General features: G+C 30.1%; 1 protein-coding gene across 3 annotated transcripts in view; it reads left to right on the plus strand.

The window, feature by feature from the left end:
- Positions 1 to 13,752, plus strand: part of LOC126881142 (electron transfer flavoprotein regulatory factor 1) — a 56,176-nt gene that overhangs the window by 33,791 nt on the left and 8,633 nt on the right. Inside the window, exon 1 of one of the 3 annotated variants that reach the window (XM_050645213.1) lies at positions 246 to 498. The exons of the other annotated variants lie outside the window; for them this stretch is intronic. Coding sequence (XP_050501170.1) covers positions 460 to 498 — 39 coding nt within the window. The 5' untranslated portion in view covers positions 246 to 459. Of the gene's footprint in view, positions 1 to 245; positions 499 to 13,752 lie in introns of those variants that run through there. 3 annotated transcript variants of the gene reach the window in all.

A 13,752-nucleotide genomic window follows, 5' to 3' on the forward strand; every position in this document is an offset into this window, starting at 1 on the left:
TAAGCCTAATTTTCATGTGCATTCGACGATTTTATATTTCAAATACACAATTTGTTGTATTTGTTATTTTAAATGTGTTAGAAAATAATTTATTTGATAGTATTAAACACCACTAATAATATTTTAAATTTATTTGATCGATTTATGAATATTTTCCTAGTATTAAATTTAAACTTACTGACGTCATTTAAGTCAACAGTCAACATCTGTTTTCATACATAAAAAATTGTTTTGTTTTGGTGTGACGTCATTTGACGTTTTGTTTTACCTTTGAACTATTTTATTAGATTTTTTTTTTAAAAAAGGTATTTAAGTTTTTAAGCTGTTAATGAAAATTGTGAAATTTTGAGACCTGAAGATACGGTACTATTTTAGCAGTTACTTTTAAAAATATTATTTAAATAATGTAAATATTTAAGAAAGTTATTGAAATATTTTTTGTATTCTCATCATTTTAAAATGTCTCAACGCGCTCGTGTAATAGATTTGTACAAATCTGTAAGTATATTTTTTATTTTGATTCATTAAATTAAACAAAGTTTTAATAGAAGCTGTTTAAACTGTTTTATCTATTAATTATATTCTCATTATTTTGGAACCTGTAGAATCTGTTGCCTATCTTGCAGGTTTATTTTGAGTAATAAATAGGTACATTTTTAATCAGACTATAAATTTCTTAATAAATAAAGAAGTGGAATTTCGATTAGATACACAGATGTACAACGTTAGACATTATGCTTTTTAATTATTCATTTCCTTTTTTTGTTCTAGTTTTAATAATAACTTATCTGTAACGTTACATTGTACTCCAGGTTTATAGGCCATAGTCTGGAGTTGTTTATTCTTTAAACAACTGCAATTACAGCAGTATCCTCCTGTTTTTGCTATTTGCAGCTGTTGTCTGCTTACTGCAGTCTATCATGTTGTAGTTTCGAAGTTTTCACTGCGTCTGGAATAAGTTATCTATTTCGCAGTGTCAGGGATATTTTATTTTATATTTAAACCCTTTTTTACCTAGTCGACCTATAACATTTTCACATGGTAATCAAACTTTACACTTCTCATTGTTCATTGCACTTTCTCATTATTTTTTTATATTGCAGTTGAATCGTTTTGGAATTATTTAATATCTTTTGTTTAGTATCCTCCTGTTTTAGTATCACGATGATGAAAAAAGAGAAAGTTTTTGAGATGTGGCTTTACAGAAGAATCCTGAGCATATCTTAGGTAGACAGAGTCACAAAATGAAGAAGTCATGAGGAGACTTTCACAAGAAACATAACTGAATAATGAAATAAAGATATGAAAACGATTATACCTTGGCCGCAGGATGAGAGGAACAAAATACTAGCTTCTACAGAATATCATACATCATACAGGGAAATATTTTAGGAAAGCGTAGTGTTGGAAAGAGATGGCTGCATTTTAGACAGCAGTGAACAGAGTTGAATTAATCATAATGATAACCAAAATTCGAAAGAAGGCAGCATAAGAAAAAGAGGAATATCTCTTGTAGCACAATAGTTGTCTCGCAACGCTTTTTCTAGATGTTTCAATATACGCCTTTAAATTCTTTGAATTTCCATTCCCTTTTTTGTCTCATTTAAGACTACAATACCTATCTAATACATACTTAGTTGTTAAGTCTCAAGTATTCTTTATCTAGTATCATAATAACAAACAACAAACCCTCCAGGAGCGGATTCGCTAAAATTAAGGGGAAAGGAACAAATGCAAAATTTTGACGCCTGTCAAAATTTTCAATGTGTTTTAAATGTAATCATTTTTTTCGAATCCTGAGAAAACTAATATGTAAGTATTTTTGAAAAATTTAAACGCAGAATGAAAAATTACTTTATTACTGAGCGCCGAAAGTCTCTTGGAATGAATTAAAAGTTTCTTTTGAATGAGATATTTGAAATTAAAAATCACACTAAATTTTCTATTAGTTTTTCACCCCTGTAACTAATTAAAATAAACATTATAGAAGTTTTCAGGGACTTTCGGCCCTCGGTAATAACGTAAAGGCTTAAAGCCGAAAGTTCGTACCCATCCCCTTAACAAAAAAAAATTCAAGTCTTCAAGTAGATAAAATATTTTAATGGGGTTGGAATAATAAATATAAATTTAAATATCATATCATTATATTTATTACATATTTATATCTATGTAGTTATAGGTATATTATTATGTACAATGAAATAAGAGAAATGAACAAATTAAAGAAATTAAGGAAATTAATGATAATAACAATAAAAGATTAAAAGAGTGGTAGCAAAAATCAGAATTAAAAAGATAACATAATAAAAAATAACATAGAAAAATAAAATTTGAAGTTTAGACAGAAAAAAATAAATACAAATTACAACTCTATGTCACTATCGCTGTCATCTTCACTAGAATCGTTATCTAATGTTATAATTATTGGTTTAATATGTGAGGTTAATGTTCTGTAATGATCTTCCGTTTTTATAACATGTGAAACACAATTTTGCCACAGTGTTGGGGAAATCTTTTTTATTTCTTCTACAACATGTGACACCGATTCGCTACTAAATTTGGGACAGCAGTTGTTTCGCCGTAAACTTTCCTTAAGTTGGCTCCAGATTAATTCAATGGGGTTGAAGACACAGTAGTAAGGAGGTAATCGGCGCAATACATTATGACCATCACGTTTGGCTAATTCGTCTATAACAAATTGTTTCTTAAACACTTTTGTGTGAAGAACTTCCAACATTTCTTTTTTTGTATATGTTTCTTCAAAGTACAAATCATTGTCATACAAAAAATCAGATATCTGTTTTTTTGTCGAACCTACACCGGGGATTTTTCTAATTTGTTCGCTGTGATACGTTGCGTTATCCATTACAATTACACTTTTTGGAGGCAAATTTGGCAACACCTTCTTTTCAAACCATTCCTTAAACAAGCTACTCGTCATATTTTCATGGTAGTCCAGCTTTGAATCTTTAATGTTTTTTGCCGATAGTAAAAAACTTTCCCCTCCAAGCCAGCCATTTTTGGATCCAATGTTCAGAATAATTATTCGCTGACCTCTATTAATTGGATAATTGGGTGCACATTTGATAGAATCGTCTGTCCAACCTTTTTGAGCAGTATCGTGGGTATTGAACCATGTTTCATCTAGATAAAGTATCGGTCTTCCTTCATCTCTAAATTTAGATATAGCATCCAAGTATTCATTTCTCCATTTAATTAGACGAGGAGAATCCATTATTGATGATCGCTTATTAATTTTCTTGTATCGAAAACCAATGTGATTCAAAAATCTTGATAAAGTTGAAGGCCAATACGTAATGGAATAGTCTTTAACAAGTTGATCGTAGATCATACTAAGTGTTAGAACTAGGTTCTTTGAATAGAAATTGTAAATTGCTCTTCTAATTACCTCAGCATCTTTTTCATTTACTGCTTTATGTGTAGAAAAGTCACTCCGCTTTTTACGAGGTTGAATTCTATTCGTAACAATTTTCCACAATGTTGTATATGGCATCCTTGTCAGTCGAGATGTTGTCTTGATGAGGAATTTACCGTCTTCTGGATTTGGATTATCTTCTTTCACAGTTTGATAAACATTCCTAATAATTTCTTTAGCATCATCAGATAAATGTACACGTGTTTTACACTTAGCACTAGCTTCACCGACTTCAGACATTTTACTTGAATACTCGCGATCTAACCTTCTATCTAAATGCAAGAAAATAACTGCCTGAATGTGCAAATGTCAAACTTAAATATGTTTACCCCCCTTTCATAATGTTCCATAATGTATGTTTTCTGGATAAATAAATGATACTTAATTTTACCTAAATACCTCGAGAATTATGTGTAAAGCTATAGAATAATAATTAGAGGTATATCTTATCTTTAACTAATGCTCTTTCTAATGATTCTTTAATTTTTTTATTTAAAGATAGAAACCTGCATTATCGGAAGTCCATTTTGTTTAAAGTGAAAACGATATAAAACACATTATAATCTAACTCCATAAAATTCACGTAATGAGCGCATTGGACATAAAAATTGTTTGTGATCGTTTGTAATTGATTCCAAGCAAGTTAATTTCAGATGACTAAACGAATTCGTCTACAGTAAACAAAATTTTTAATACATTGTCTAGAAATTTTAATTTTAATAATTTATTTGCATTGATAGGTAACGAGTCAGTTTGTAAATAATATAAAGTACGGCCCTAGTAGCTGTTCCAAAACTATTGCCACCCGTCGCAAAGACAATTGAGGGATTAGTAACGTCAACTATTTATTATGATACTAAATCGGTAGGACATCCCACCAGCGTCAGGTCAAATTTCTTATATCTTGACGAAAAGACTGATGTTTAGTACTACTACTCTGCACATTCCAACATTCTAAATTCAATTTCCTCATTTGTTGCCAGTGTCATTTTATATGAGGTTCAGTTCTGTTACGAGACCTGGAAAAAACTTTTAACCAGTAACAAGTCGCAAGCTCATTGCTCTAACTTCTAAGCTGGAGGAGCAGAATTTTCTGTTAGAGTTTTTTTCCTCTGCCAATATGGTTCCACTTTTTAGACGCTTTTTTTACCAACCTCTCCACAAACCACCATTGGAACTTTCGCTGATGGCACGACACAGCAATATTTGTAACTGAAGAGGATCCAACAGCTGCAGTATTAAAACTTCAAGAACACCTAGATCAAATTGGACAGTGGCTAAAGCAATGGAAGATAAATGCTAATGAAACTAAGTCAACACATAATAATTTTCACACTAAGGAAAGACCAATGCCCAAATATTAGCCTTAATCAAGTCAACATACCCCAACAGAATATCGTCAAATACCTGGAGCTTCATCTTGATTCTAAATTAAACTGGAAATAACACATTTTAAAGAAGAAACAAACTGAGTTGAGAGTGAAAAAAATTAACTGGCTTATAGGTCGAAAATCTAGACTCTCAATTGAGAACAAACTGCTCATTTATAAAACAGTCATCAAACCTATATGGACGTACGGTATAGAACTTTGGAGTTGTGCCAACAAATCAAATACAAAAATTATCCAAAGAACTTAATCAAAAATTCTATGCACCATCGCAAATGCTCCGTGGTACATTTCCAACCAAACCATTCATAGAGACCTAAACATCCCGTTAGTCAGGACAGTAATTCAAGAAAGAGCCAACAGACACCACGAGAAATTGGAAGGCCACCTCAACCAATTAATATTACCACTACTGCAGCCACTAAACAACAGAAGATTGCGAAGATTATGGCCCATAGATCTTCGATGAAACAGGTGAAACCACTGGGTGATGTATCTCATAACGCCATATTAGTGTACAATACTATAGTTGATATAAGTTATTGTACTTGTTATCAAATTAACTATAGAATATGTAATTCTGATTGTTAATAAATGCTTACAAAAAAAACTTTTTAGACGCCAGAAACTTCCTTTCATCCTCACTCATCTGGAATATTCTACATATCCATTGTACTCTATGCTCTTATACTCTAGTGGTTACGTGGCTTTTACCGAACTCAAATCACCTGAAATTGTTTTAAACAATTTCTCAAATAGTGCAGTCACTGAAGGTGGATATGAGCTATTACCTCGCGATTTCGTTGAACCTCCATCGATTTGCATGAAAATTGGTGAGTGGTTAGAGGATATCTCACGGAACAAAGGTGATATGGTGCCAGTTTGCGCTTTTACCCTGGGGGTGAATGCCACCCCTCCTCGGGGGTGAAAATTATTTTATTAAAAATAACCCCACAATTCTATAGAGGGACAAATTATAAGCAAAATTTGTTATATAAATTTATTAAAATAAATCAAAGCTTTTCGAGATATTAAAGATCAAATATTTTAATTTTTCGTGAGAAAAATGTATGTTTTTAACTGATTTTTCATAAATAACTCAAAAACTATAAGTTTTTGCAAAAAAGTTATTATTATCAAAATTGAGGCTCATAAAAAATTAAATAAACTCCTTACTAGAAAAACCTTTCAATGTTAACTAAAAGTGAGTTATAGGTATGTAATTGAATGTATATTTCTTTCGTCGAGTATCCAAATATAAGTATTCAAGCTTAAATACCGGAAAAATGGTGCATTTTATAACATAAACTTATTAAACGTTTGTCAAAGTTCATAAAAGTATGTATCAAATAAGCCCTCGAACAAGTTGATAGCATTAAAACTTATGCACCAAAAATGTTTCAAAATGTACCTTTTAAAAATTTTTCCAAAAAATGTTATTGTTTTTTTTTTGTAAATAACTCCATTGATTTTTAAGATATAAGGTTCGCCTAAAAACTAATTAAAAATTGATTCCAAAAGTATTAAAAAACGTCAAAATTAGTCTTTTAAACCTCTTACTTTTTTAAAAATAAAAGGTCAAATGACCCCGGTTACATGGTTCTCGTAGCAAAATTGAAATATTAAACGTTTCTATCTCGGTTATTTTTTACTCTACGGAAATAGTAAAATTGATAAAGTATTTGGAACAGAAAAAACTAAAATTTAGGTATATATAATTTTTTACGTATATTGAGTATTTTTGGAGTTATTATCAAAAGAAAATGAAAAGTACGATAATTTTAAAAATTCTGATTTTTTTAAATTATATCTTTTTTTTTTCAAAAATATGCATTCTAAACAGGTCAAAATTGTTGAAATCATTAACTATGTTAACCTAAAGAAATTCTTGTGAGGATTACTACAAATTTTAATTTTTGTGGAAATGGCGTACGTTTTATTTTTCACTTTTTCCTAAAAAAATCGTAAGGGTTCTGTTATTTTCATCATAACTTGCTTAATTTTGATGCTATTAACTTCTACTGGAACTCATGTGATAGGTATTCCGAAGTACTTTGACAAGTGCTTAGCAGGTATATTTTATAAAGAGCATTGTTTTCCCGTTATTTAAGCTTGAATACTTAGATTTGAGTACTCGTCGAAAAAAATATACATTCAATTACCCATAACTCACTTTGAAATAACATTAGCTTAGTTCTTTAAGTAGGAAGTGTATTAAATTTTTTATTATCTTTAATTTTGGTAATAATAGCTTTTTTACAAAAGGTTATAGTTTTTGAGTAATACGTGAAAAACAGCTTTAAAACAAGCATTTTTGTAAGAAAAAATAAAATCTTTGATATTTAATAACTCAAAAAGTATGATTTATGTTAATAACTTTATATAACAAATTTTGCTTAGAAGTTGCCCCTCTATTGATTTCTGGTATTATTTTTAATAAAAAAAATTTCACCCTCGAGAAGGGGTGGCATCCACCCCTAGGGTAAAAGCGCAAGTGTTCATCATGTCACCTTTGTTCCTTGAAATATCTTCTAACTACTCACCAATTTTCATGAAAATCGATGAAGGTTTAACTAAATCGGAGGTGAAGACCTTCAGTGACTCCACTAAAAGTAGGTCTCAAACTGTACATGTCAGTTCATTCTGGACTAATCATGCATCAATGCGAAAACCTCCATTTTCAATGTGATCTCAGAGAAAATGTCAAACAAAATAGTTTTGTTATTGTAAATGTTAAATATATAAAATAAATAAAACGATGTTAAATGTTTGAAAGTTATATTTAATTTTAAACATCTTTTCTTTAAAGTAATTTTTAATATTATCAAAAAAAAGTTGCTTTTATTATTTTTGAACAAAAATGCCATTACGATTTGGAATCTGATTTTAGGCTTTGACCATGCATGAGAATGGGTGACTCTGGAGATAAATCTAGAAACAGGTCGATTTTTATTTTTAAATTATAATTGTTTAGCATATTATATATCATACTAGTGACGTCATCCATCTGGGCGTGATGACGTAACGGATGATTTTTTTAAATGAAAATAGTTTCGTGTTATATCTCATTCGAAAGGTTATTCAATGCTCTATTCACTAATATAAACATTAACATAATTATTTATATAGGTAGCCCAAAAAAATTTTGAATTAAATTAATTGAGGCAAAAAGAAGAAGGTATATAATTTATTTAATTTGAAATACATTTTACTGTTGTCCTAAAACATGAAAAAATGTGTATTTGTTAAATAAATATTGTTTTTCGCTTAAATTCAATATTAGAGCTGCCACCCACCTGCACCTTAGCAGTTTGAACATTTGATTAAGGCGAAAAGCAATGTTTATTTTTCACATTTTTCTGTTTTCTGACAGCAGTGAAATATATTTTGCATTAAATAAATTACATACATTCTTCTTTTTGTCTCAATTAATTTAATTCAAATTTTTTTTGGGCACCCTGTATAAATAATTATGTTATAACATTATAATGTTTATAAAAATGAATAGAGAATTGAATAACCTTTAGAATGAGCTATTACACGACCCCTATCTGCACTTAAAAAAATCATCGATTACATCATCACGCCCAGATTGATGACGTCACTATATGCCATATATAGGTATATGCCAAAAAATTATAATTTAAAAATAAAAATCGACCTGTTTCGGGATATATCTCCAGTCGCCCATTCTCGAGAAAATGAATTTATTCCAGCTCAAACGTCCTCACTGTATATAAATTAAACACCTTAAAACACATATCGTAATGATCATAAATATCATCATCTTACGCAAGTTGCAAAAAGCGTTTAGTGAAACAACACTTAAATTCAATTTACTAAAGTATTGATGTGGTAATTTCGTGGAAAATTTCCTTTTGTTTTCCAAATGCTGTCTGTTGGAAAATTTCTTTTGTATGTCTGTTACAAAATATCCTGTGATGGTTTTCCGTTTGAGAGATTATGGATCAATGAATTCTACTTGTATCTGTTTTAGCAAACAAAATTATGAGGTTCACAGGAGAGGGTAAAATTAACAGAAAACAGAAAGATAGAAAATATATTTCTAACAAATTTACCCCGAATGTTCGTTTTTTTTTACTTTTTGTACTCTTGTACCGTGTGGGAGACTTATTTATACTTACATTTATAGTAACGAGCGATCGACAAAAATATATATAATTAAAAGTAAAAGTCAAAATTTTCAACTTAATAAAATATAAAATAATATTCAATTAAAAACTTTATTGGGACCATTTTCTGGTTACACCTCCGTTGCTTCTAAAAATGCAAGCCAAACGGATGCTGGAGCTAGGAAGATGAGGAAATTCTATAATTTGCAATTCACATCCCATCTGTCCAGTGCAGAAAAATTCCAACGAAAATGGAATCGTTCATACTCAGATAGGAGTAAAACTAATAGAAATAAAAATGAATAACCATTTTCATCTCGTTGCAACACGAAGCCAAAGCTGTCTTAAATTTAATTTCGTTTATAGCGTAACAAGCACCCTAAGGTGCTTCTTGAATATAAACAAAAGTCATTATTTTTTAGGCAGACTCACTCCCTAGTTTAGCTATTTAGCTAGTAAACAAGTTTATTGCAGTTGTGTACTAACACCCTATACATATATTATACAAATACAGTAGGAAAAATGAAAGAATACCCATGAACGAACATATAAAACACGCTGTATTTTCCTGTCACCGTGTCATACAAAAAATTGGCCAGCGCAAGTACATGTAATAATTATTATTACATGTACTTGCGCTGGGCAATTTTCTTTGTGACACAGTGACAAGAAAATACAGCGTGTTTTATATGTTCGTTCATGTGTATTCTTTCATTTTTCCGACTGTATATATTATTCAAATGGACTAAAAACAGACACTTTGAATCTCTAAATCAAAAACAATAAATGGTTTCTGAGTCCTGAGGAAATGAGAACTTTTGATCAGCACGACCAAAGCTGCCTCTCTGCAAAGTTGCAGCCAATTTAGCTGAAACTACTTTTATATCAGAAAAGTGTCGGGTCCTTTATTCAATGAATATCGTGGCAGATTCTTTACTGTCTTCTTCTCCTTGGAGTGCCTATCCGTTTCGGATGTGGGCGACCATCATTGCAATCTGTACTTTGCCCACTGCTGCTCTAAAAAATTTGTAGTTGTTGTGTTGAACCACGTACGTAGATTTTTCAGCCAAGAAATCCTTCGCCTTCCTGGTCCTCGCTTTCCTTCTACTTTTCCCTGCAATATTAGTTGCAGCAGTCCATATCTTTCACCATTGTTTATATAGGGATAGTTGGTCAGCCCACTAGGAAAATTTGTTTGATTCAAATTGAGACAGTCACCAGATGTCCCCACAATTTCTGTCAGGGTTGCAACGTCAAAATGCATAGACACCAAGTTGGATACGGTCCTATTCATAACACCCAACTCGCATACATATTAAGAAAAATAAATATATATGGAAGAATACAGGGTGTTTCATTGGGAAAGTAACATACGTTAACTGTAGAAAGAGGACACTTAGGCGGTCTCAAAAATACCATACTTAATGGGTCTTACTTCATTAATAACAAAGATACTGGGTGTTTTATCTATATTGCCATTTTATTATTTGGTTCATAACTTTTTAACCACACTGTATATTTATTTTATATTTGGCACGCAAATATTATTTAAGGTATACAATCAACTAATTTATTTAAAATTGTAAAAAATCCAGATCCGGATTAAAAAATATTGGAAAAATATTCCGACCCAAAAACAACACCCTGTACATTGAATTTTTTTAAAATAGATTTTGCATTTGAAAAGAGGATGAAAAACTAAATTTAATGGTGTACTTTGAACTTGTGGCAAAATGATTTTTCTGATCAAATTTTGAATTTGAATTCTGAAATTATGTGAATTGCGAAAGCTCGAAGTAGAAAAAAACTTGAAATAGGACTTGCAACTTGCTAACCATACTTTATTTTGTTGTATATTTATCACTGAATATTCTTTAAGGTGTCCAATCATTTAATTTATTTACAATTATAAAAAATCCAGGGCCGGATTAAAAAATATTGTAAAAATGTTCCGACCCAAAAACAACACCCTGTACATTGAATTTTTTTAAAATAGATTTTTCATTTGAAAAGAGGATGCAAAACTAAATTTAGTGGTATACTTTGAATTTTCGGCAAAATGATTTTTCCAGCAAAATTTTGAATTTGAATTCTGAAATTATGTGACTTGCGAGAGCTCGAAGTAAAAAAATTAAAATGTGACTTAATTTTAATTAATACCGTTATTGAATGTAAATTGTTAAAATATTAACATTTAATTTTTTTTATTATTACGGCGACAAATAATTCAAAACAAATATTCACCTTTAATTAATAAATAAATAATATAGTCCACAAAAAATACATAACTTTAATCAACGAACTATCTTAAACATTAAAAAAACAGAAAAATATTGCTGAAAAATAACTTTTGGATATCTAAAATCAAAAGTTTATAACGAGGAAATAAATAGTAGAGAAGAACTTCTTGAGCGGATTCGAGACGCCTTCCAATAAATGAAGAATAACTCTGACGATATTAGGAAGTCAGTCAGACAAATAACAAAAAGAGCAATACTTTGTCTTCGACAAGGTGGTGGCCATTTTGAACAATTACTATAGTTTTGATAAGTTATTTTTTGGAAAAATTTTTGTTTTTTTTTTATTTGTAAGATAGTTCGTTGATTAAAGTTATGTATTTTTTGTGGACTCTTGATAATTTATCCATTATTTAAAGGTGAATATTTGTTATGAATTATTTGTCGCCATAATAAAAAAAACACTAAAATGTTAACATTTAACCAATTTAACCAATTAAAATTAAGTCACAGTTTAATTTTTTTACTTTGAGCTCTCGCAATTCACATAATTTCAGAATTCAAATTCAAAATTTTACCAGAAAAATCATTTGCTGAACATTCAAAGTATACCACTAAATTTAGTTTTTCGTCCTCTTTTTAAGTGCCACACCCATTTAAAAAAAAAATAATGTACAGGGTGTTTTTTTGGGTCAAAACCTTTTTCAAATATTTTTTAATCCGTCCCTGGATTTTTTATAATTGTAAATAAATTAATTGATTGGGCAACCTAACGAATATTCTGTGTTAAATATAAAATAAATATACAGTGTGTTTAACAAGTTTTAAGTCTTATTTCATTTTTTTTTCTACTTCTAGCTCTAGCAATTCGCATAATTTCAGAATTCAAATTCAAAATTTTACCAGAAAAATCATTTTGCCAAAAATTCAAAGTATACCAATAAATTTAGTTTTTCATCCTCTTTTCAAATATAAAATCTATTTTAAAAAAAATTAATATACAGGGTGTTGTTTCTGGGTCGGAATATTTTTCCAATATTTTTTAATCCGGACCTGGATTTTTTACAATTTTAAATAAATTAATTGATTGTAAACCTTAAATAATATTTCCGTGCCAAATATAAAATAAATATACAGTGTGGTTAAAAAGTTATGAACCAAATAAGAAAATGGCAAAATAGATAAAACACCCAGTATCTTTGTTATTAATAAATTAAGACCCATTAAGTATGGTATTTTTGAAATCGCCTAAGTGTCCTCTTTCTACAGTTAACGTATGTTACTTTCCCAATGAAACACCCTGTATATTTAGAAATTGAATTAATGATGTCATGCTATATGTATAGTAGCATGACATCATTAATTCAATTTCTAAATATATTCTTCCATATACACAGTGTCCGTATTTTGTTCCATACTTTACGGACACAGTGTATATCTATTAATTCAATTTCTAAATATATTCTTCCATATATATTGTTATATTTCTATTTGATATGAAAATTAAATTTTGATAATTATAAACAGAATTCAATTTAATATAAAATATTTTCAATTTTCTCAACCACGGGCATATAAATTTAGAACAACCTGTATACAACAAATTGTTATATTTAATTTTAAGAAGTGATTAAATAAGACTCAAGTGAAATCGTTAGTAGGTCATTATCGTTTGTTCGCGGAAGGATCGGTCATTAGCCGATGCTAAATAAGACTAAGTGGAAATAGAGAATAGGTCATTAAAATTTGTATATAGTAGAACGTAATTTTAGAATGGGAATTAACTATTTTCTTTGAAATCCATTAAGCATATTTAGAAAGATTAAAAATTGGTTTTGAGGAATATTACGAATGAGAGTTGGTGGTGGAAGATTGATTTGTGAATCTGGAAGGGATGTTTAGAAAGTAGGGGAATGGATGACAAAGTGAGAGCAGAATGTTTTGAGCTGTCGAGAAGTGAAGTCGAGTAGTAGACGGTAGTGTACGGAGAGTGAGAAAGCCGGTGTAGTTCCGTGAGTGTGGAGTATCTAGCGGAACGAGAGGTAGGCCAGGTTGAGAGTAAAAGAACCTCCTTGAGCCAAGAGTTCCCGGTAGCTGATTGCAGTTTCGAAAAAGGTAGAACACAGCATCACGACAGAAGCAGGAAACGAGAGATATACGAGCTAGTTTCAGAGGAGAACATTACTGGAAGCCAGGACGAGGTTTTGATTGCAGCCAAGGATAGCAGGAAACGGGTCTTGTGTGAAGACATTCTCAGTTCACCAGAAAAAGGTCAGTCTCATTTGTTTGGACATGAATGTATGGGTTTTTCGTATTAAATACCACATTTAAAATTGAAGAAACATAGTCAATAATATCAGAAAAGCTTCATCAAACTTAAATAGAATTGTTGCTAATAAATCATAATAGTTAAATGTTAATAAAAACTTTCAATTGGAAACCAAAAGGAAATAAGATTCCCATGTGTAAATGTTATTTTTAAGAATAAGAAGATATAGCAAATAATAAGCAGTGATTGCCATTTAAATAAAATAAACAATATTTTGATTACAATTGTA

This window comes from Diabrotica virgifera, chromosome 3, assembly GCF_917563875.1.
Source record: "Diabrotica virgifera virgifera chromosome 3, PGI_DIABVI_V3a".
In the NCBI taxonomy this organism is placed as follows: domain Eukaryota; kingdom Metazoa; phylum Arthropoda; class Insecta; order Coleoptera; family Chrysomelidae; genus Diabrotica; species Diabrotica virgifera.